We start from the raw sequence: 19,444 nt of genomic DNA, 5'->3' as shown, positions 1-19,444 counted from the left end.
TTTTCTGATTAACATTTTCACACAAGTTCCAGAATAATAAGTCTTTTATTAATAGACATCATGAAAACATCAAACAGTAACAAAGTTTTTTTTAATTCATTTAAAAAACAAACAAAAAAGTGGATTAGATTAAGCAAAGAAATCCAAAGTATTTCTTAGTTCACAAAAAAAAAAAATTTAGATTAAGCAAAATAACTTAATGAGGGTGACAGAAAGGAAGGTGGCGCTTGGCGGAGTGGAAACATGGCCGACATTATGCCTTTTAGGATGATTTTTCAGCCATGTTTTGAACATCAAGAGTATTAGGAGCACACTTGGACAGCAAGAAGTTGTTCATTGTTCACTAACGCACATCACGCCTACATTGGAGGATTTTTCTGTAGCCTCTTGAAGTTGGCAAGCTAAATTACTGATTGACCCTCCACCCCTCTGCCCTCAAGCACAAAATAGCAGGCGACACAAAGCAAAGAGTGAAAATGAAGCAGACGTAGAAAATAAACAGTGGAGCACCGTCGGAAAATAAAATCAAACAGGCTATTTACACAAGGGATGGCTATCATAGTGTGTGCCTTTGTCAATACAGATCCTGTATTTTTTGGACTGTAAGTTGCACTTTTTTTCCATAGTTCAGATGGTCATACGACTTATACTCAGGTATGACTATTAGAATTAGAGCTTGAACACCTGACATTCGTGTTCCTTAATTGTGTTGATTTTCTGATAATTACCGCCACCTTCTTTAAACCGACAGTAATGCACCGGAAGCATCTGCCATCCGACAAAAGAAAGCAGAAGAAACTGAACTAGAAGACCAAGAACTGCAGTCATGGCAACTAATGTGTGATGAAACTCTGCTGCCGCCGCTAACAAACAGTGTCCGCCGCGACAAGTATTTATTATTTACAGCTCCAAAGGCGTAATGAGTGACCAGCATTCTATGTTTGGCCACAATGCAACGCAGGATTCCAGTTGAGGTTCGCCATTTGAAATTATAAGAATTTTTTTTTTATCCGGTTATAAGCGTTTCAAATGCACCCGGAACTTATTTGCTGCCGTCAACACAGGGTGCTTTCGGAAATTCACCATGACGCCCTTACGCACCGCCCTGAGTGCGTATGGCTTCATAAAGGCAGAGCGTGATCCCCATTCCGAATGCAACTTATGTTATTAAAAAAAAAAAATTGGGTTATAAAGCAGGGGTCACCAACTACGGTCCTCAAGGGGGTGATCCTTTGAAACAAGTGTGTTAGAGGAGGGCGACATCTAAAACATTGCGGATTGGGGCCCTCAAGGATGAGAGTTGGTGACCCCTGTTATAAAGCAATCAGCAGCTCTCGCATGATCTGTTTCCTTTCCGTGCACTGCCCGACGCACCTTTTTTTTGGAGCACTCAGAATGACCGAACGGCACATTTCAACATCACTGAGTTTTCAAAGGGAGTGAACCGGCGCGTGCTCGAAACATATTTCCAAACGCAAGCACAATCAGGTAATAGTAATTATGGGGGTGATTCTGAACTCTACTGTTCTTGGTCTCGGTGATTGGAAAATAAATCACCCCCCCTCCAAAAAAAAAAATGCAACTTAAACTCAGGAGCGACTCAACTTTTTTTTCTTCATGTTTTTTTTTTTTCTTTTTTACTGTTACGAGAAACTCCTGAGCAACATACAGTCCAAAAATTACAGTCGATCACCGTGATTAGTTTTTTGTTTTTTTTCTGTTTGCAAATCCAGCTGCTCAATACATAAAATGTTCCCTAAAGGAGAAGTGTGGTGCTTTTTGACAAACAAGAAAAGAAAACTAAATTGTCCCGCAGGCGTCCCTTGCGCTTGACGTAGTTGTTGATGGAGCAACAAGGTGCCGGGCAGGAGGTCTTAGTACGCTGTACAGTAGTGTGTGGCAGATGTTTGTGTGCGTGTGGGCGTGTTCACGTGGGTTTCCCTCAGGCCTCACTCTCACCGGCTGACGAGGTGTTCTGCACCTCCTCCTCCAGGATGGGCACGATCAGGTTGTCCTTGGACATCAGGTTGTACTTCATCACGAAGCGTGTGAAGCGGTGACACAGGAACGTTTCATTCTGCCGGCACACAGAAATGGAAACAAAGTGATGACACGTGGCCGCGGTTAGCATGTACGACTCGAAGCTGGCATTCAGGTAAAAATGTTATGATGAAACTAAAATCTAAATAAAACTGCAATAAAACTCCGCAAATGTGGTTCAGCATTTGAACATTTGCGAACGTTTGGGGAACCTAAAATCAGTTATTCACAGAAAAACTGAATAATCCCACCACTTTTTTTCCTCATCTTTTTTAAGACACCCCAACAACCTGAAATGTTAGTGTGAAATATAAAACTAAGTTATTGTTGTTCCATTCTTTTTACCCAGTGGCTTCAAAACATTTCATAAATGAAGATATTAAGACAAATCTCATCTTTTTCAACCGATATCGATCAATTGAAAATCACACGAAGGGTCCTGATTTCCGATCATATGAGTTTGTGTGTAATTAGTTAATTCTGAACACAACCGCGATAATTACAATATCAATTGGAGATAAAAAAAATGGATGCATTTTTTTAAAACTCTATAAATGTCATTTGCATATGTGTGTTTGATTATATTTGTTGTCTTTTCTGTCAGTCAGTCGTCTTTGCTTGACACGCACATCAAGTTGGGTTCTTTTGTTAAACAGTTCGTTCGCATGTTTCTCATTATTAATGTCCATAGCGCTAATAAGAGCCATGTAGCATTAATGCTAGCCGGCACAACTCGCTGGTGCTCTTTTTGTGCCATATCCTGGCTTGTTTATGCACTATTACTTCTGCGAACATTTGTTAGACCCACCCGGAACTTAAAGAGATTGGTGACCGGCACCAGATATTTGTTTTGAGTGCCGGAATTTACAGACCACCTCCATCTGACGGGTACAAGGCTGCCATGTCACTGCCCAAGCAAACGCACCTCATATTTGTCAAATATCTGGCGGTGGTGGAAGTAGGCGTGAGAGAATATCCTGTAGATGCGGCGACACACCGAGCCCAGCTTGGCTACCGATGACTCCTTGATGCTCACCCTGGAAATGCAAATCAGATGATTAGCTCTGCAAAAACACATTAAGGATATGCACAAGAAAGCCACCTGCTGGGAAAGTATTTGTTGCTATTGAGAAGACAGGCAGCTCCGTCCAGCGTGTGCCTGGTGTAGTCAATGGCGGGGCACTGCATGTGGCAAACACACACACAATAGTTGATAGAAGTTGGTCAGTGAGGACGGGGGCGTTAAGTGAGGGTCTTGCCTCTTTGGGGGTCTTGTGAGCCGCGCATAAAAAGATCCACTGCTCGGTGGCCGTCATCTGTGTGCATGTGTCTGGATGGCACTCGCTCTGGAAGCCCAACAGTAACATCACTAGAGCGCATGTGATCACTTTATGGCAGTCTATGTGCACCTACCTGCAGTTTGACGGCTAGTCCATTGAGCTCCAAGCAGAACTGCCTATAGTTGAAACACACAAAGATGCGTTTCTACTTACAATGCAACCATATTCTGCAAAACATTGTCTATCAGTAAACTATTCTAATGCAGAAGGATGCATTATTCCAGCATATACATTGACCAAAAATAAAAAAAAAGGTCATAAATACAAACAGTGTTCCAACACCATCTGGCAAGTTCAATTCAAAACTTTTTAATTCCATTTTTAATTTCATTTAATACCAAGTTCCCAATGTCGCTGTAGTACACGAATGATGTACATCTACTCTGGCGACTCTCAATTAAAAGCGCATAACTGTTGTGCTGGTTTCATTTTTGTGACTGCATGATGTTACCACGGCGGTCATTTGGTCAAATATTTTTATAGGTCCATTTATTTTGAGAACTGACAATATTTATTAGGGCCCTCCAATATTTCTTTTTTGGACGCCGATGGAGATTACGATGACAATACTTTGACAATTAGTAGTTGTTTACCTTAAAACAGTTTTGGTTTTTTTGGGAGGTTGTGTTGGAATGTCAATATCTTTGTCTTCTGTTGTAATGTGTTAATTTGCATTAAAAATAATAATAAAAATAATAAAAATTCAATCGAACAGTTTTAAGAGCTAATATCAACCAAGTATAATAGCTAGACAATTACTTGGATCTCATATTTACAATCATAAAATCCTACTTCTCATGTGTTAACATTAAGAATTTTGAAATATTGGTTTATTTGCCTTATTTTGTGGATTTATGATTCACCAGAACCCTGAAAAAAACAATTACTGTATTTTCTACGCTATAATCCGCTACTTCCCCCTCACATTCTTTTCACGAAACCGATCATAGAGCGCCACCCCCTAACCGACTTATGTGAAAGTAAGTGCATCCCCTGCATCTCACCAACACGAAACAAAACTGCCTGTGAATTGGCCTCACATGACAAGAGAGAGAGAGAAAAATTCTGGGATGATACTGAGTAACTAGTTGCATTCAGCATTGTTTTTTCTTTTTGGAGTGGGTCGGGGTGTACTGGTGTTTAAGGTACCATATTTTCGCAGCCATAAGGCACACTTTAAAGTCCTGAAACTCGTCCAAAAAAAGCCAGGGCGCCTTTTGAGGCGGAGCGCCCATTATGTGGACCAAGTGCACCAACTGGGCTGACTGCGAACATTAACTGCCTGCACACTGGTTATATAGAGAGAAGGCGGGCGTGGCTAACGAAAGCAGGCGGACGTGAGAGGGGAAATGGGCGTGAATGACAACGCAAAGGCACGCCCCCAGTGCAAAGCAGCCCCCAATGCCCCTATATGGGCAAAGGTGTCTGCTAGCTCTGTTGTTAGGGCTTTCGCAAAAGCCGGCATCATGAGGAGCCACACGCAGCAGCGACACGGGGAATCTGACAATGACGAGAGGGAACCTGGCGTGTTTGTGGAAGAACTTGCCCAGCTGTTTATTTCTGATACAGAAGATGATTTTGATGGATTTGTGGATGATGACTGATTAATAATAATGTGAGTACATTGTTAAATAGTTCAACAAAATACAACCAAACTCAGTTTTGCTCCTGTTGCCTTTTTAAAAACAGCTAGCCACGCTAGCCATGCTATCTTCTGTTTTAGTGTGCATGCATGTAAACTAAGGTATTGTATGGTAGGCTGGGAGGCGGAATTTTGCTGGGCCTACATTCTTATGCTATTCAGTTAATTTGGGGTGATAGTTTTAGTTTTGATGTAACATCGTGACCGCACATCGTTTGTTGATTCGTGACTTGCTCACACCGGCATTGTGTCGGCATCCCATCTGAGGGGCTGCGCGGCAACGAGACGGCGAGGCAGACTGATAATGACTCTCGTGTTTGGTGGAGAACGTGTCCAGCTGTTTATCTTGGATACAGAAGACAAGGACTTGGTGCATTTTTGGATGAGGACAACTTCAGCACGTTGTTAAAAGCTAAAATAAAGTACCACCGAACTCCCGCTGCCATTTTAAAAACACGCTAGCGCGACTGAGCAGCCAGCGCGACTGCTCGGTTGCTCGGTTCTGTTTGCGCCCAATGATACGGTGCGTTCTATCTATGTATCAAATACAGAAATAGCACCCTCAACTGGTACTGCACCCTTTGATGCGGCGCATCTTTTGGCCATAAAAATACGGTAAATGAAATTGTTAAAAAAAAAACATCTGAGTGATTTATTTCATTGCAAATACCCCATGTTATATCATCCCATGTTATATCATGCGTGATGTGGAAGCAGCTGATGAATGTAAACATTTGCTTTTATGGCTAAATTTAGCAGTTGCGGCTTGTAATCAGTTGTGTTTTGTAGTCTGTAAATGACGCTAAATTAAACAGAATTACCACTTGTGCCACGTGAGAACATAGTTTTACACCACTGCACAAACAAGTTCTTTGCACGTAGTTTAAAACCTCCAAATTCCATACGTTGGATAACTCATAAACACAGGACACCCCTGGAATTAAAGTATATTCGAATCATAATTATACCTGAGGTGCTCATATTTCCACACGCCCTCATCCTGACCCTCGGGGGGTTCTAGGATTTTGTCGATATTGGAGCAATCTGAGCGGATGTTCTGCTGAATGTACTGTAACACACACACACAAAATGACACTGAGACACAGCAAATTAATCTGGCTCAAGCAGCTCAAAAAACACATAGTGATCATGACTGTTTTATTATTCTTAAAGGGAATTTAAGCCATTTATCATTATGCTATCATACCAATTCTGCCCAGCAACAAGGGGTTGCACAAGCATATGAAGGTCCCTCCATTTTTGTTCCGTTAAACACACTTTGTCAACACAATTTGTCTTGAGAAGGGAGTGGAATGATTATTAAAACACACACATGCGTAAATAGATATGTGCTCACACACCTGTTGAACAGCCAGGGTGCTGTCCATCTCCTCAAATGACTCATCTGGCCAGTTGTAGAAATCCTAGATGGGAATTACGTGTTTAAATAACAGAACAAATGATTCAAAATAATACCACAGTGGTCACAAGATGCACTGCTACAAACGCTAATACATGTAAGAAATACAGAAACACGTCCATTGAATAATGTTTGCGTCTAATTTATGCCTCATTACTAAGAAGTTAGCTTGACGCGAGCTAATAACATCAACCAGGCTAGGACTGCTTCCTGCAAAGCTAACACGTTCGGAGAGGGTTTGTTGACAGGGCAGTGACTGCTGTTGTTTCGCATGTATTTTTTTCCTTTGGCAATGTACACAAGAGTGTTCATAAAATAGAATCTACCGAGTCACACAGAGGCAAGTGATGTGGGGTCACTCCAGAAAATAGACGGAGTCAATGCTATCGTCAGCTAGCTGTCTAGCACCCTTCCGACTGTATGTCCGCGATCGACAATTTCGACTCAGGTCCGGAGGTAAAACCACGCTGGTCAGATGGGGCCCAGTCACGTGGTCTCGGTGTTTCATTTTAAGCCATACTTGCTCCTTCTCGGTGGCCGAAAACGCACCTTTGCCTTGGTTCCAGGCCGATTCCTCCTGAGAACTGCAGTCCCCTCCGCCATGACCATCTCGACAGAATACCCGGATGTGGGCTAGCCGCTGGGTTGTAGTGACAAATCGGAGCACGATCGACATCAACGTTGAAGTACTTTTAATAAATGTAATACTGTACAAGTTTACGTTTTATACAATTATTTAATTTGCGTACGTATTATTGTTTTACACCCACGCCTGCTTGAGACCATTAAACTAGAGACTTACAAGAGTACTCTGTTTACGACAAAGTTCCGGTGCAACGGCTGCGACGATTTCGAACGTAGGTCGGAACGCAACGCCGTTGTAAAGTAACACTAAACGCAATAGTGAAGTTACAATCGCCATCATGTACGTTTGTATGGGGAAAAACTTGTAGAACGTAAAACTAAAACAAAATAAAAACACTATTTGACTGTGCATATAATATAATGCAATATATTACGCAATGTAATAAAGTAGTGCTATCAAGCAATTCAAATTTTTAACTAATCACAAAAAAAAAATCCATAAATGTGATCAGTAAAATTTGTCATCTACTATTTTAGTGAAGCCTGTAATTTACTTGAATAATATCTGGAAATTAATGTAAAATCACCAAATATTAAGTTTTTGGACATTTTAATTCAAATACTGTTCTAATAGCTTTCTTTGATCCTTGAAAACAATCTTAACTGGGTCATCTTTACATGCTTTTTTTTCTTTTGAAACAATTTTCAAAACATATACGATACATTTAGGTCTGCATCACATTCCAGCAGTGTTGGTTTGCAAGGCCTAGTGGTAACTTGAGCAGGGTGTTTCATTATGAGTTCATGTGCTAAAGATGTACAGTTAATACGGCACATAATTTGAATTTGGCTTTACAAGGTGATCAAAATATTTTTTAAGTAAATGAAACTGAGTTAAAATATTTAAGTGTTAATTTTTTTTAGATTAGAGTAAACGCTTGAACAGCCCTAATATATATAATATATATATATATATATATATATAATATATATATATATAATATATATATATATAAAATATATATATATAAATATATATATATATAAATATATATATATATATATATATATATATAAATATATAAATATATATATAAATATATATATATAAATTATATATATAAATATATATATATAAATATATATATATAAATATATATATAAATATATATATATAAATATATATATATATATATATATATATATATATATATATATATATATATATATATATATATATATATATATATATATATAAATATATATATAAATATATATATATATATTCTCACAATATGAAATCTTTAAGTCATATATTTACCTCTGCCAGCCCTATCTTACAAACAGCGCAACATTTCAAAACATAGTTACAAAGCCTTGTTACCCTTTAAAAGTATCTTTTTCTCATTAACACCTAAAAGTGATCAGGAAAGGGTGTACATGGAGACAAAAGCCAATGGCCCATTTTTTTATTATTGTAACAAAATGTGATTAGAATTATTTACAGTTGGCATAACATAGAAAAAAAAAACAGACATGATTTCTTCTTCTCTCTTTCTTCCTTCGCGCATATCTTGCCTTAATCCACATATTTGCCTAGGATGTCTCCATCGCGGAACAGGAAGTACTCCTTCGTGGCAAAATGAGACAATGAAGTATTAAACACAGGACAACTCTAAAAAGCGTGATTAGACAAAAAAAGGCACCATACCTTATCGTCTAAAGTGACTTTAGTTCCACCATACTCAGGTAGGAGGACCTTCTCACCAACCTTCACACTGACTGGCTGTAAATTTCCTTTCTGTGAAGACAAACATCAACAAGTGAGTAATTTACTCACAAGATCAAAAATCATGCTCTCTTTGTCAGTTTCTGACCTGGTTGACAGATCCGGGCCCCACTGCCAACACTGTGGCCTGCAGCACTTTGCCTTGAGACTTCTCAGGTAGCATGATGCCGCCCTTGGTCACCGTCTCTGCTGTGAAACGCTCCACCAGCACACGGTCGAACAGTGGCAGGAATTTTCTGAAGGCCTGCAGAATGACAGAACATTGTGTCACTGCATGAGAGGGAGGGAGGGGGGGGGGGATAATCTAACCACTCTAATCACCGAGCAAGGCTATTTGCTCTAGTACTTCAGACTCTAAGCTTTAGAAACATTTCGAAACACAATGCGAAAAAGGTGACAGTTGTAGTTTCAATGTTAGAAGAATAAAATATCAGAAATTATGGTTACTACTCAAATGTATTACTGTCTAGAAAAGTATAACATTACCAGAAAAAAATGTAATGTCGTAAAATAGTGAGATTTTCTTCAACTTTTATCAAATCATAGGCCAAAAAGTTGATGAATGAACATGAAGATACTCATCTTCCATTTTTTTTTAACCATAACATTCATGCAAAACAACTTCATTCTTTATTACTTTACTCTGTTAATATTGTAAAATTGCAAGCTTTCTTGGAATACTATTTCTTTGTTCCAATACCACAGTGTTTTTGGGAAAAAAAATGTCTTTTGATAAAACATTTGTAGTTTTGGCTTGTAAAATTGCACGTTTCTTCCCCAGTAATAAAATTACAATTTTTTTCTCATATAAACAAATTGCAACTTTTTACTCATTACTCTTGATTATTTTGACTTCATTCTCCAATTATATCACTTTTTATGTTTACATTTTAGGGGATTATTTTACATGTGGCTCAGAACAGCTTTGTACAAAATAAGAGACAAAAGAATAAATAAATTAATAAAAAAAATACTCATTTGGTTAATAGAACAAAAGCCTATTGGGAGGCTGTTAAATGTATTTTCCTCATCAATCAACTGGAGACATTTTTCAACTTTCACTGTAAAACTGCAATATGAAATTAGTGCAAAATGAATGAAATTTAATTATTTTAGTTTGTTGTATTTGCACATGCTCGGGATTGGTTAAAATGTCACTAAAATCGGCCACGAGGAATGATTAACATAACGGGATGGTTGGGTGGAAGGGCAGGCACATGACAAAAGTTAGTCAAGTGAGCACAAAGAAAGTCAGCTTGTCTTCATTTTGGATTTAGCTGGCAAGTTGACTGCAGGGACATCAGTTAGCTGTAAAAGTCTCCGGCTCGGCGCAGCAGATGTTCACATGACATTGACTCAGGGTCGTTTAGGGGGAGGAGTGTGGTTGGTTGAAGGCTATGGGGGTCACTTCATTTGAACTGCAAACAAGAACCCAAGGAATTTGTTTCACAGTATATGTTCCATGGACATTAGCCATGCATTTGTTTGGTTTAGTAGGAAATATTCCTAACAAAACACTCCAATAGGAAGCACAAGTGGCACAATGGGTATAAATTCCCCCTATGTGCTTCTGCTCAAATGAATAATGCCAACATGCATTCCTAAATTAACCTCTGTATAAGAAAATTATTACATAAAACTGCTAAGATGATGAAGACAACGAACTGACAGAAAATGGGGAGGAAAGACTTACCAGTCATGTTGCTTCATCTTATCAGTACCATTAAAATATTAAACCCCTCATGTTTCATTTGCAGAACTACTCATACTATACTGAGCAGCCAAATGTTTTATGTCGCAGAAAATCCTTGTCAATGGTTGTCACATTTGCCCCATCACTCGTACCTTTCTGATGGGAAATCACACCCCCCCCCCCACACACACACACACACACACACACAAAACGGCCAAACAAAAATTAATTTGTACACACAAGATTTTTATGTGTATATCATACCAACGAATTACTATGTAAATGAATATTATCAGCGTGCTATCAAGTGTTTGCAGCTTGCTTATTCATGGCAGTAAAATTCACCCCAATTAACACATGGTGTTCATCCATTAGCCCGCGAGTTAAGGTACCTACACATTATGCATCAACCTTGTCATGTTTATTTCGACGTATTACAAATTATGAGTCAAGGGCTTTCTCAGTTGCATGACCTTGTCAATGACTGATTATGGAAGGCTAACATTACATGCTGCTAGATGCTAACCGGCAAATATGTTAGCATGATAGATAGGAGGTTTACGAACCACAGCGACGACGTTTTATGTAATTACTAATATATTAAGAGATGTGAAGTCTTACCATGACTTAATTTGTGACGTCTGTAGTTGGACAACGTGTGGATGCCACTCAGGGTTGTTCGCGGTGAGCGTGGATGTGATAACCTGATCAAGGGGAATCGCTCCACGTGAGGAAACGTCCAGAAGGCTTGTGCGCATGCGCAGTGCGAGCGACCTTAACGTGCTCTGTAAAGAGTGAGGAAATTCCAGCGTGCTTCGTGCTAAATCCAAACAATTTAGTCTTTTACAACCGATTATTATATAACATTATAATCATTTTGACAAGTGATAAAATGATATGTCACGATTTTTGCCTTTTAACCAATTTCCGCATTGAGCAACATTGCACAATGTCAACTTTGACCTCTGTTTTTTTCCTCCAATAGCGCAGGAGAAATTTCTGGAACGTCAGCCCCGGAACGAGCATTTAGTTATCCAAACTCAACTTTTCTGAAGTTAGGGGAAATATAACATTGCTGTTATTAATTTGTATGATACGAAATAATGAACACAAGTGAAATGGGTTTAATGTACCTAAAGAAGGCCATTGAAATTATTTGGCTTCATGCAGGATATGATCTTATTCAAAATCCGGGGCTTGCCGGCAAAGTACCCGGATGTGTAATAGGCCATGTGCACTTCTATCCAGTCAGTCCTTTCCTCCAGTCGTTATATCACCTCGTCTGTCAGACGTGCCTCCTCTGTAGCCGCTCCGATAACACACAGCACGCAAGTAAGTTTTAAAAATTGTTAACTTCTTTTATGCCATTAGCGTCAGCTAACAATCGTTGCAGCTACGCCGGCTCATAACGAAACTATGTGCTTAGACGAGAAGATAAAATTGTGACTCGCTAGCTAGCTGCACTTGCTTCTTGCTAACAGATTTTACCACTTATCTGCAAGGGCACACTTACTTAAAAAATTCTTTCACGCTAAAATAAATATCCTTGATGTCTATAATATTACACCAGATGGTTCAAGATAAATACTAATGTAATTGTTCATAACGAGTTGTGTATCGTGTGCAGGAAGCGTGACTTTAATTTGGTCATTGACTATTACGTCCCAGAAGAGAATGGTAGTCGTGCTGTAGTGGTGGGAGTTCATCCGGCGTGGAGAGATGGAGAGGCACGATTTGCGCATGCGTTTTTACTATTTGACCTTGTGACGCACGACCCTGCAGAAGGACACGTGGGTTGGAGTGTTAGCAATCTCATGTTCATCAATTATCTCGTTTATACAAATGTATTTTAAAAGTGTCTGAATTAAGAGTTTAATTTCAATTTACCCAAATTTATACAAAATGCGAATAAACGTGCAAATAAAGTCAGTTGTGTTGTTAGTTTATTGAAAAATTTCAAGCGTGAATAAATTCATTCATTCGATTCCTTTACCCTCAGTGGCCACAACGAGTCTCCTGTATGGTGTCGTGGAATGGACAAATGGGCTTAGACAATGATCGCTTACTTGTACTTTGCCTCTAATCATGACTCGGTCAAGCATGTATACTATCTTTTTTTTTTTTTAATTTTAGCGGACCATTTTCACGCAATAGCGGTTGTTTTTATGCCACTTTTTTTTCTTTATTTCCACAGACATGTTTCGTCTCCCCACTATCATGAAGCAGGTGAGGCCCGTGTGCCGGACACTAGCGCCTCACCTAACACGCGCCTATGCCAAAGATGTCAAATTTGGCGCAGACGCCCGCGCCCTCATGCTGCAAGGTGTTGACCTGTTGGCCGATACCGTCGCCGTCACCATGGGCCCAAAGGTACAATATTTCAGCATATACATACATTAAAGCAATTTATTACTCAATAAGTGTTATTTAAAAAATAACGACTTTATAAATGAAAAAAAAATAAATAATTCAAAGAAATTATTGACGCAGGGCCGCACGGTCATCATCGAGCAGAGCTGGGGCAGCCCGAAAGTGACTAAGGATGGCGTGACAGTGGCCAAGAGCATCGATTTGAAGGACAAGTACAAGAACATCGGCGCCAAGCTGGTGCAGGACGTGGCCAACAACACCAACGAGGAGGCAGGCGACGGCACCACCACCGCCACCGTGCTGGCACGCGCCATCGCCAAGGAGGGCTTCGATACCATCAGCAAGGGCGCCAACCCGGTGGAGATCCGCCGTGGCGTCATGATGGCCGTCGAGAATGTCATCAATGAGCTCAAGCGCCTTTCGAAGCCTGTCACCACACCTGAGGAGATTGCACAGGTGGGTGTTCATTAATGAGAAGAATGTCAAACTCTTATTTAACAGCTGTCTAATTTAGATTACATAAAATTTTGGTGGTGTTTTTTTTAGGTCGCCACCATATCAGCCAATGGCGACACAGAGATTGGGAATGTCATTTCCAATGCCATGAAGAAAGTCGGTCGCAAAGGTGTCATCACTGTGAAGGTTAGCCACTTCTAGCGTCTGTTTGAGATAGTGAATTAGTATGTCACACTGTCATGTAAAGCAAATTCTTGGTATGTGGTCGGCTCTCTATATTTGAACCCAGACACATTTTTATTACATACACCATCACCTCTCTTAAGAAGCTTTGACTCATCGTCACTGGTCTATGAGGTTGAGAGGCCGAAGGCTGTATTAGCGCGGGATACGATTTTATATCCAAGCACTAGCTCTGGGAGGCTATTCCGTCATCTGCAAGGAAGTTCATGCAGAAAAGATCAAACATTTCCGAGTTATTTTTGCTGTCATCACGCGCGTCCAAACAAATGTACATTGAAGGTGGAAATTTATGGAATTAAATTTTCAGTAAGGATCACATAGAGTTCCAGACAAATTGAAATACATTTAATTTCAAATTCACTTTCAAGTTTATTGGCCTCCAATTCCAAATTAATAAATTAAAATTTTACGGTTCAGATTCCGTTTTTCTATGCAATGATTCAACTTGAACAATACAAATTCCATTTATGTAATTCAAATTAAATTTTCAGTCATAAGCGCATAGTTTAGACAGGTGGAAGGCTAAAAGGGATTTTTTTTTTAACCTGAGCTATTTATTTTTGGTTTGATAATAATTTCAATGGCAAACCCTCAAAAAAGGAGATGCAAAAACTGTTTATTGCTGCTTTGTTTTTTGATTTTTTTTCTTAATGTTTCCTTCTTCTTTTTTTAATTATGCAATGCATCAAATCGAGTTGCTATTGTAATTTTGTTGCGCTGTACAATGTATTTTAATATAAATTAAGGTGTGTCGATAAAATGGCCTCGATTGCGCTCTTCCAGGATGGAAAAACTCTTCATGATGAGTTGGAGGTCATTGAGGGTATGAAGTTTGACCGTGGTTACATCTCCCCATACTTCATCAACACGGCTAAAGGTAGGATGCCTGCTTTTGGACCATTCCAACTGTAAAACAAACTACTGTGTAATTGCCTTGAATGTCACAATATTGACTGTATATTCCAACTGCGCAGGTCAGAAATGTGAGTTCCAGGATGCTTACCTGCTGCTCAGTGAGAAGAAAATCTCCAGTGTGCAAAGCATCGTTCCCGCCTTGGAGATCGCCAACCAGCACCGCAAGCCTCTGGTTATCGTGGCCGAGGATGTGGATGGAGAGGCCCTCAGCACCCTGGTCCTTAACAGGTGAGCTTAAAAAAAAAATAAAAAAAAAAGTTTTCAATAAATATAATCTTATAAAAGCATACATTGGTGTGTCTGTGACTGTGCAGGCTCAAGGTTGGCCTGCAGGTGGTGGCAGTTAAAGCCCCAGGCTTTGGAGACAACAGGAAGAATCAGCTGAAGGATATGGCCATCGCCACCGGGGGCACTGTAAGTCCAGTTTCCTGCCAATTCTGATGAGAAAAATATAGCATTGGAAAATTAAAATTACTCACCCGTCATAAAAACCTAATAAATACATTATATGTAAGTACATTTTAAGGAACATCCCAACTTTTATACAAGATATACAAGACCCATATAACAGTATGTGCCAAAAATCACCAATCCCCCCCACCCCCCAAAAAAAATGAAACCTGACATCTATTGCCAAAATTATGAACATTGGCGCATGTCAGTGGTAAAAATATTAATAGCACTCCCAGCGTGTTGTTGGCCAATCCATAGCATGAAAATCATTCTGACGGCCGGCTTTACCACAGTCCAGCATGCGAGTCAAGAGAACACCCCCCGCAAGCCACGACCCTCATGGATCGACGGCAGGGGCTGATGAATACCCGCCAGTTTTCGCTGTATCCTGGTCTCTCCTTTGTTGCGCCGTCAAAAATGTCTTCACGTGAAAGCAGTCAGTTACAGAAAAGATTGGGGACTACTTCCCTAGAAAACTGCACTAAATCAGCTAATGGGGCGGTCAACTACTGCAAGTTAGGACAAATTATTAAAAAATTCCAAAGAGCCATTTAAGAAACTGAAACGTGCTGACACGATGACTACAAACCACTATTAGCCAACGTTAGGGCTCCCAAATCGTGACCAGGGCAAATTCCTCTCTTCCCTCCAGTGTACAGGAAATATGATTGTTAATATATTACATTTTTTTTAAATAGTTGCTGGAATAGCCAGAAAACTGAGACATACACGTTGAAATTAAAGCAGTTGATACTTTAGCTCCTATTTTGACTTTTTCATGACTGTGGATGTCCAAGTGTGGTTAGTCTTCACCCACAAGGTCAGTGAATGGAGGGGAAAAGTGAGAACCAAACTGGTAGAATTACACCCCAATTACAACTAAGATGAAGTAACGCAACTCAACTTTTGAAGACCCCTGTCAAATGCATAGTTGGTAAATATAATTAGTGTGGATGGACCTAATACACAATACAAAAAACTGTGTAAGACAAATCAATTTATTAATCATGTGACGGCGCAAATGAGACCAAATGGGTGTTTGTTTTCAGCCTCAGCATTGTTTCTGTTACTATTATTAAATATCTTAAGAATTGAATTGATTGGGGAAGAACTTTTTTTTCAACTCAAGGAAATTCCATTTATTAAAAGCAAACGTGCTCGGTTAGTTGAAGACTCAAAATTGTATTTGGGTTAGAATTTGAAGACAAGAAACACTCTTGTGTATGTAACACTTTAAATAATTCCTACTCATTCTGCTGAATACTCCTGTGATCGGCCGGGTGTCGTCCTTTGTCTTTTGAACCACATCCTCCGATTTGCCTGACATCTTACTGATGCCTTCCCCAGGTGTTCGGCGATGATGCTGTGGGCGTGGCTCTGGAGGACATCCAGGCGCACGACTTCGGCAAGGTGGGCGAGGTGCAGATTACCAAAGACGACACACTGCTCCTTAAAGGCGCCGGGGCAGCGGCCGACGTGGAAAGGCGAGCGGCCGAGATCGTGGAGCAGCTGGAGAACACAACAAGTGACTACGAGAAGGAGAAGCTCAACGAGCGTCTGGCCAAGCTCTCGGATGGTGTGGCCGTGCTTAAGGTGTGCTTGCCGGTCCCGATGACCTCATGGTCACCAAAGCCACCATAACGTTACGTGTGTGTTGTGCAGATCGGAGGGACCAGTGACGTGGAGGTGAACGAGAAGAAGGACCGTGTGACAGATGCCCTGAACGCCACACGGGCCGCCGTGGAGGAAGGCATCGTGCCTGGCGGCGGCTGTGCTCTGCTGCGCTGCATTCCATCCCTGGATGCCATCAAACCTGCCAACGCCGACCAGAAGATTGGTTAGTAAAGAGCTCACTCATGGATGCCGTCTTTCAATCACTGCCAGGCAGGAGTGTTTTTTGTTTAAAATATCGTCAGTCAGTAGAACTAGTTTTGTTGATTCATTATATTGACTTTAGATAGCAAAAAAATGCTGTAACCCCGGCATGGCTGCATTTTGGCATACACAAATTTACCTATAATCTGTGAAATAATAAATTTGGTGCCGTTTTGTGACATTTTGCTGTCCCAGAACTATGTGGATGTGGATTGAGGAACATCTTCTAGACTAAAGTTGTGCTTTGCCACAATCTTACCATCTTGGTTTAGAGGGGGAAAAAGTGATTATAGGAGTGTCATTTAGACAAAAGAAGCTTTGTCCCCCTCTTGTGGCTTGGTGTCGACAAAACCTTTTTGGGAGTGTGGCAATATAAGGCTAAGAAGAATGTCAGTGTTTAAATAAATACATAAAAATAAAGGTGAGAAATAAGAGCAGAGGCAAATTTTACTAGGCTAACAGAACCATACGGCATCAGTTTTCATTGATGTAGGTCGGTGAAATACGGCAAAATTCATTTTTTGCTATGTCCAGTATTTGTTCCGTAAATTTATATGCAGCCTCTGCCTGTTGCTGCATGACTGTGAATTCATTAATATACACACGCACATATTAAGATGTTAATATAACGTTAGACTCAAGGATTTTATTTATTTATTACATGATGTTTGCGTCAACAAGGTTTTGTTTTCTGTTATCGGCAGTTGTCTGGGGACATGGGAGAATTTTGACATAGATTTCTAAACTCTAACCGAACTTTTAGAATTTAAGTAGCACTTTAATTGCTTTTTACCAAAGCAAGCTCTATCTATCTATCTATCCCTCTATATATCAGGTGTGGACATCATCAGACGGGCGCTGCGCATTCCAGCCATGACCATCGCTAAAAACGCTGGCGTGGAGGGCTCGCTGGTGGTGGAGAAGATCCTGCAGGGCCCTGCCGAGGTGGGCTATGACGCCATGCTGGGCGAGTACGTCAACATGGTGGAAAAGGGCATCATCGACCCCACCAAGGTATGGTCTTCCTTTGCGCGTTGTAGCTTGTCCCACGGAAATGTTTCAAACTCAAAGCGGCCTGTCCCTCTACAGGTGGTGCGAACAGCCTTGCTGGACGCGGCGGGCGTGGCCTCGCTGCTCTCCACCGCCGAAGCGGTCGTCACGGAGATCCCCAAGGAGGAGAAGGACATGCCGGCTGGCGGCATGGGCGGCATGGGGGGAATGGGTGGCATGGGCGGCGGCATGGGTTTCTAAAAGGCAACATGCGCCTTACCTGGTCGCTCCTTCGTCCCTCCATGACTGTATAGACTAAACAAAATGGCGCCTCTGAGACTCTGCAGTCATAACTCACTGAACCCGACCGACAGGAAGTTGGCACTGCAGGTGGTTAACCCTTCAACTTTGCGTACCTGGTGGAGCCAGCTTCCGGGAGGAGATCACTTGTTTTCCATCAGTTAATCCACATCATGCTGTAAAATACACGCGACTGTGCGTGGGCGACGGACATTTTCTTGCCCTGCAGGAACTCTGAGTTTACAGGAGCGGCGCCCTCTATGGGTTTGTTTAATGTTGACCACTTCACTCTAAAGTTGATCTTGCTCCAACATAAACGTTAAATGTGAGGATTTAGGAATGATAATAACAGTCAATAATGCTTAATACTGATTGGTTCTGGATTGACTCCCTGCAGTGGAAATATGTCTCAACTTCCTGTAAAGTTCATATCTTAAAAACAAAAACAAAAAAAGTAACACTGTAAAAGAAAAAAAAAATCTAAATAGAGTATGAAGGCAAGCCAGGAATGTGTTGCTGTCGTTTATATTTGTCATGACTTAATTTTTGTTTTGTTTTTTATATGTATTTCATGGTTTTTGCCCTGTCGATGAAGCAGGTGGAGGCTTATTTGATTTAATTAAACATTTTTTTCAAATGATTTAGGTCTCATTGTGATTGCTTGATTGCGATTGGATTGAGGGCCTACAATGTAATACACATACCACGCATGAGATCTGTCCCATACCCCCAATATTTCTAAATATTGAGACTAACAGTAATGGATCGAAACCATTTGTTCCAGAAATTATGAAAAAATCCTTCATATATTTTGCATTTATTGAAGTAGCATTCTAGACCAATGATAAATTTGTTACTGTTGACCAAATACTACTTTGATTAATGGTGATGGTTACATTGCCTCTTGGTACATTCAATAAATCCAAATTATTCTGTGTTGAGGTTCCTTTCCTCAATGCAAATATGATATAGAGGAGGTAGGCACCAAATCAAAACCAGGTTGATAACTACTCAACCTGGAATGCGTTTGCAAGGAAATTATGGCATTTAATTGGTGCAGCTGTATTTGAATAAGATGGATCACCTAATTTAATTACATTACTTGCATTGGTAAAGTTGAGCTGGACAGCCTGATGCTTCTCTGTTGCAATCATCTGCTCTTCTATCGTCATCACATTTTATCTTTTTGCCATCACACAGTTGTTGAACTAAAGGCAAAGACAGCTGTGAATAGTGTGTTTAGAATGTGTGGCAAGAGTCTACTTCGAGGATATCTTCAAGGCTTCAACTTTAACCATCATGTAGGCAGCATGACTTCATACCTCAGTGGCAA

At 40.3% G+C, this 19,444-nt stretch overlaps 3 protein-coding genes across 3 annotated transcripts; 1 reads left to right on the top strand and 2 right to left on the bottom strand.

Moving 5' to 3' along the window:
* Positions 1-26: 26 nt before the first annotated feature.
* mob4 (MOB family member 4, phocein) lies at positions 27-7,185 on the bottom strand. Its single transcript, XM_088315068.1, has 8 exons — positions 6,992-7,185; positions 6,384-6,446; positions 5,991-6,091; positions 3,454-3,496; positions 3,300-3,386; positions 3,143-3,222; positions 2,966-3,077; positions 27-2,077 (listed from the first exon to the last, which is right to left on the bottom strand). The coding sequence occupies exons 1-8, from the start codon at positions 7,049-7,051 to the stop codon at positions 1,943-1,945; spliced, it is 681 nt and encodes a 226-aa protein (XP_088171194.1). The 5' UTR covers positions 7,052-7,185; the 3' UTR covers positions 27-1,942.
* Positions 7,186-8,479: 1,294 nt separating this feature from the next.
* hspe1 (heat shock 10 protein 1) lies at positions 8,480-11,449 on the bottom strand. The gene is made up of 4 exons (XM_088314840.1): positions 11,131-11,449; positions 8,905-9,060; positions 8,739-8,828; positions 8,480-8,657 (listed from the first exon to the last, which is right to left on the bottom strand). The coding sequence occupies exons 1-4, from the start codon at positions 11,131-11,133 to the stop codon at positions 8,607-8,609; spliced, it is 300 nt and encodes a 99-aa protein (XP_088170966.1). The 5' UTR covers positions 11,134-11,449; the 3' UTR covers positions 8,480-8,606.
* Positions 11,450-11,675: 226 nt separating this feature from the next.
* On the top strand, positions 11,676-18,751 carry hspd1 (heat shock 60 protein 1). The gene is made up of 11 exons (XM_088314839.1): positions 11,676-11,841; positions 12,704-12,879; positions 13,000-13,335; positions 13,426-13,521; positions 14,362-14,455; positions 14,553-14,721; positions 14,808-14,907; positions 16,294-16,539; positions 16,609-16,783; positions 17,657-17,835; positions 17,911-18,751. Exons 2-11 carry the CDS (start codon positions 12,706-12,708, stop codon positions 18,070-18,072), a joined length of 1,731 nt encoding a protein of 576 aa, XP_088170965.1. The 5' UTR covers positions 11,676-11,841; positions 12,704-12,705; the 3' UTR covers positions 18,073-18,751.
* The last annotated feature ends 693 nt before the right edge of the window (positions 18,752-19,444 follow it).

Source organism: Idiotropiscis lumnitzeri, chromosome 14 (genome assembly GCF_059441095.1).
Source record: "Idiotropiscis lumnitzeri isolate Australia: NSW breed Sydney's pygmy pipehorse chromosome 14, RoL_Ilum_1.0, whole genome shotgun sequence".
Lineage (NCBI taxonomy): Eukaryota > Metazoa > Chordata > Actinopteri > Syngnathiformes > Syngnathidae > Idiotropiscis > Idiotropiscis lumnitzeri.
The sequence above is the reverse complement of the archived record's forward strand: the minus strand, read 5'-3'. Positions and strand labels throughout refer to the sequence as shown.

What these genes read in the sequence shown, in the direction of transcription:
- mob4 (XM_088315068.1), bottom strand. Translation starts at nt 7,051, where the DNA reads ATGGTCATGGCGGAGGGGACTGCAGTTCTCAGGAGGAATCGGCCTGGA. An exon ending in GGCCTGGAACCAAGGCAAAG is followed by an intron (nt 6,447 to 6,991) that starts GTGCGTTTTCGG and finishes ATTCCCATCTAG; the next exon opens with GATTTCTACAACTGGCCAGA. An exon ending in GACTAGCCGTCAAACTGCAG is followed by an intron (nt 3,387 to 3,453) that starts GTAGGTGCACAT and finishes TTGGGCTTCCAG; the next exon opens with AGCGAGTGCCATCCAGACAC.
- hspe1 (XM_088314840.1), bottom strand. An exon ending in GGCCCGGATCTGTCAACCAG is followed by an intron (nt 8,829 to 8,904) that starts GTCAGAAACTGA and finishes TTGTCTTCACAG; the next exon opens with AAAGGAAATTTACAGCCAGT. An exon ending in AAGTCACTTTAGACGATAAG is followed by an intron (nt 8,658 to 8,738) that starts GTATGGTGCCTT and finishes TTTGCCACGAAG; the next exon opens with GAGTACTTCCTGTTCCGCGA.
- hspd1 (XM_088314839.1), top strand. Translation starts at nt 12,706, where the DNA reads ATGTTTCGTCTCCCCACTATCATGAAGCAGGTGAGGCCCGTGTGCCGG. An exon ending in CCATCGCCACCGGGGGCACT is followed by an intron (nt 14,908 to 16,293) that starts GTAAGTCCAGTT and finishes TGCCTTCCCCAG; the next exon opens with GTGTTCGGCGATGATGCTGT. An exon ending in GCATCATCGACCCCACCAAG is followed by an intron (nt 17,836 to 17,910) that starts GTATGGTCTTCC and finishes GTCCCTCTACAG; the next exon opens with GTGGTGCGAACAGCCTTGCT.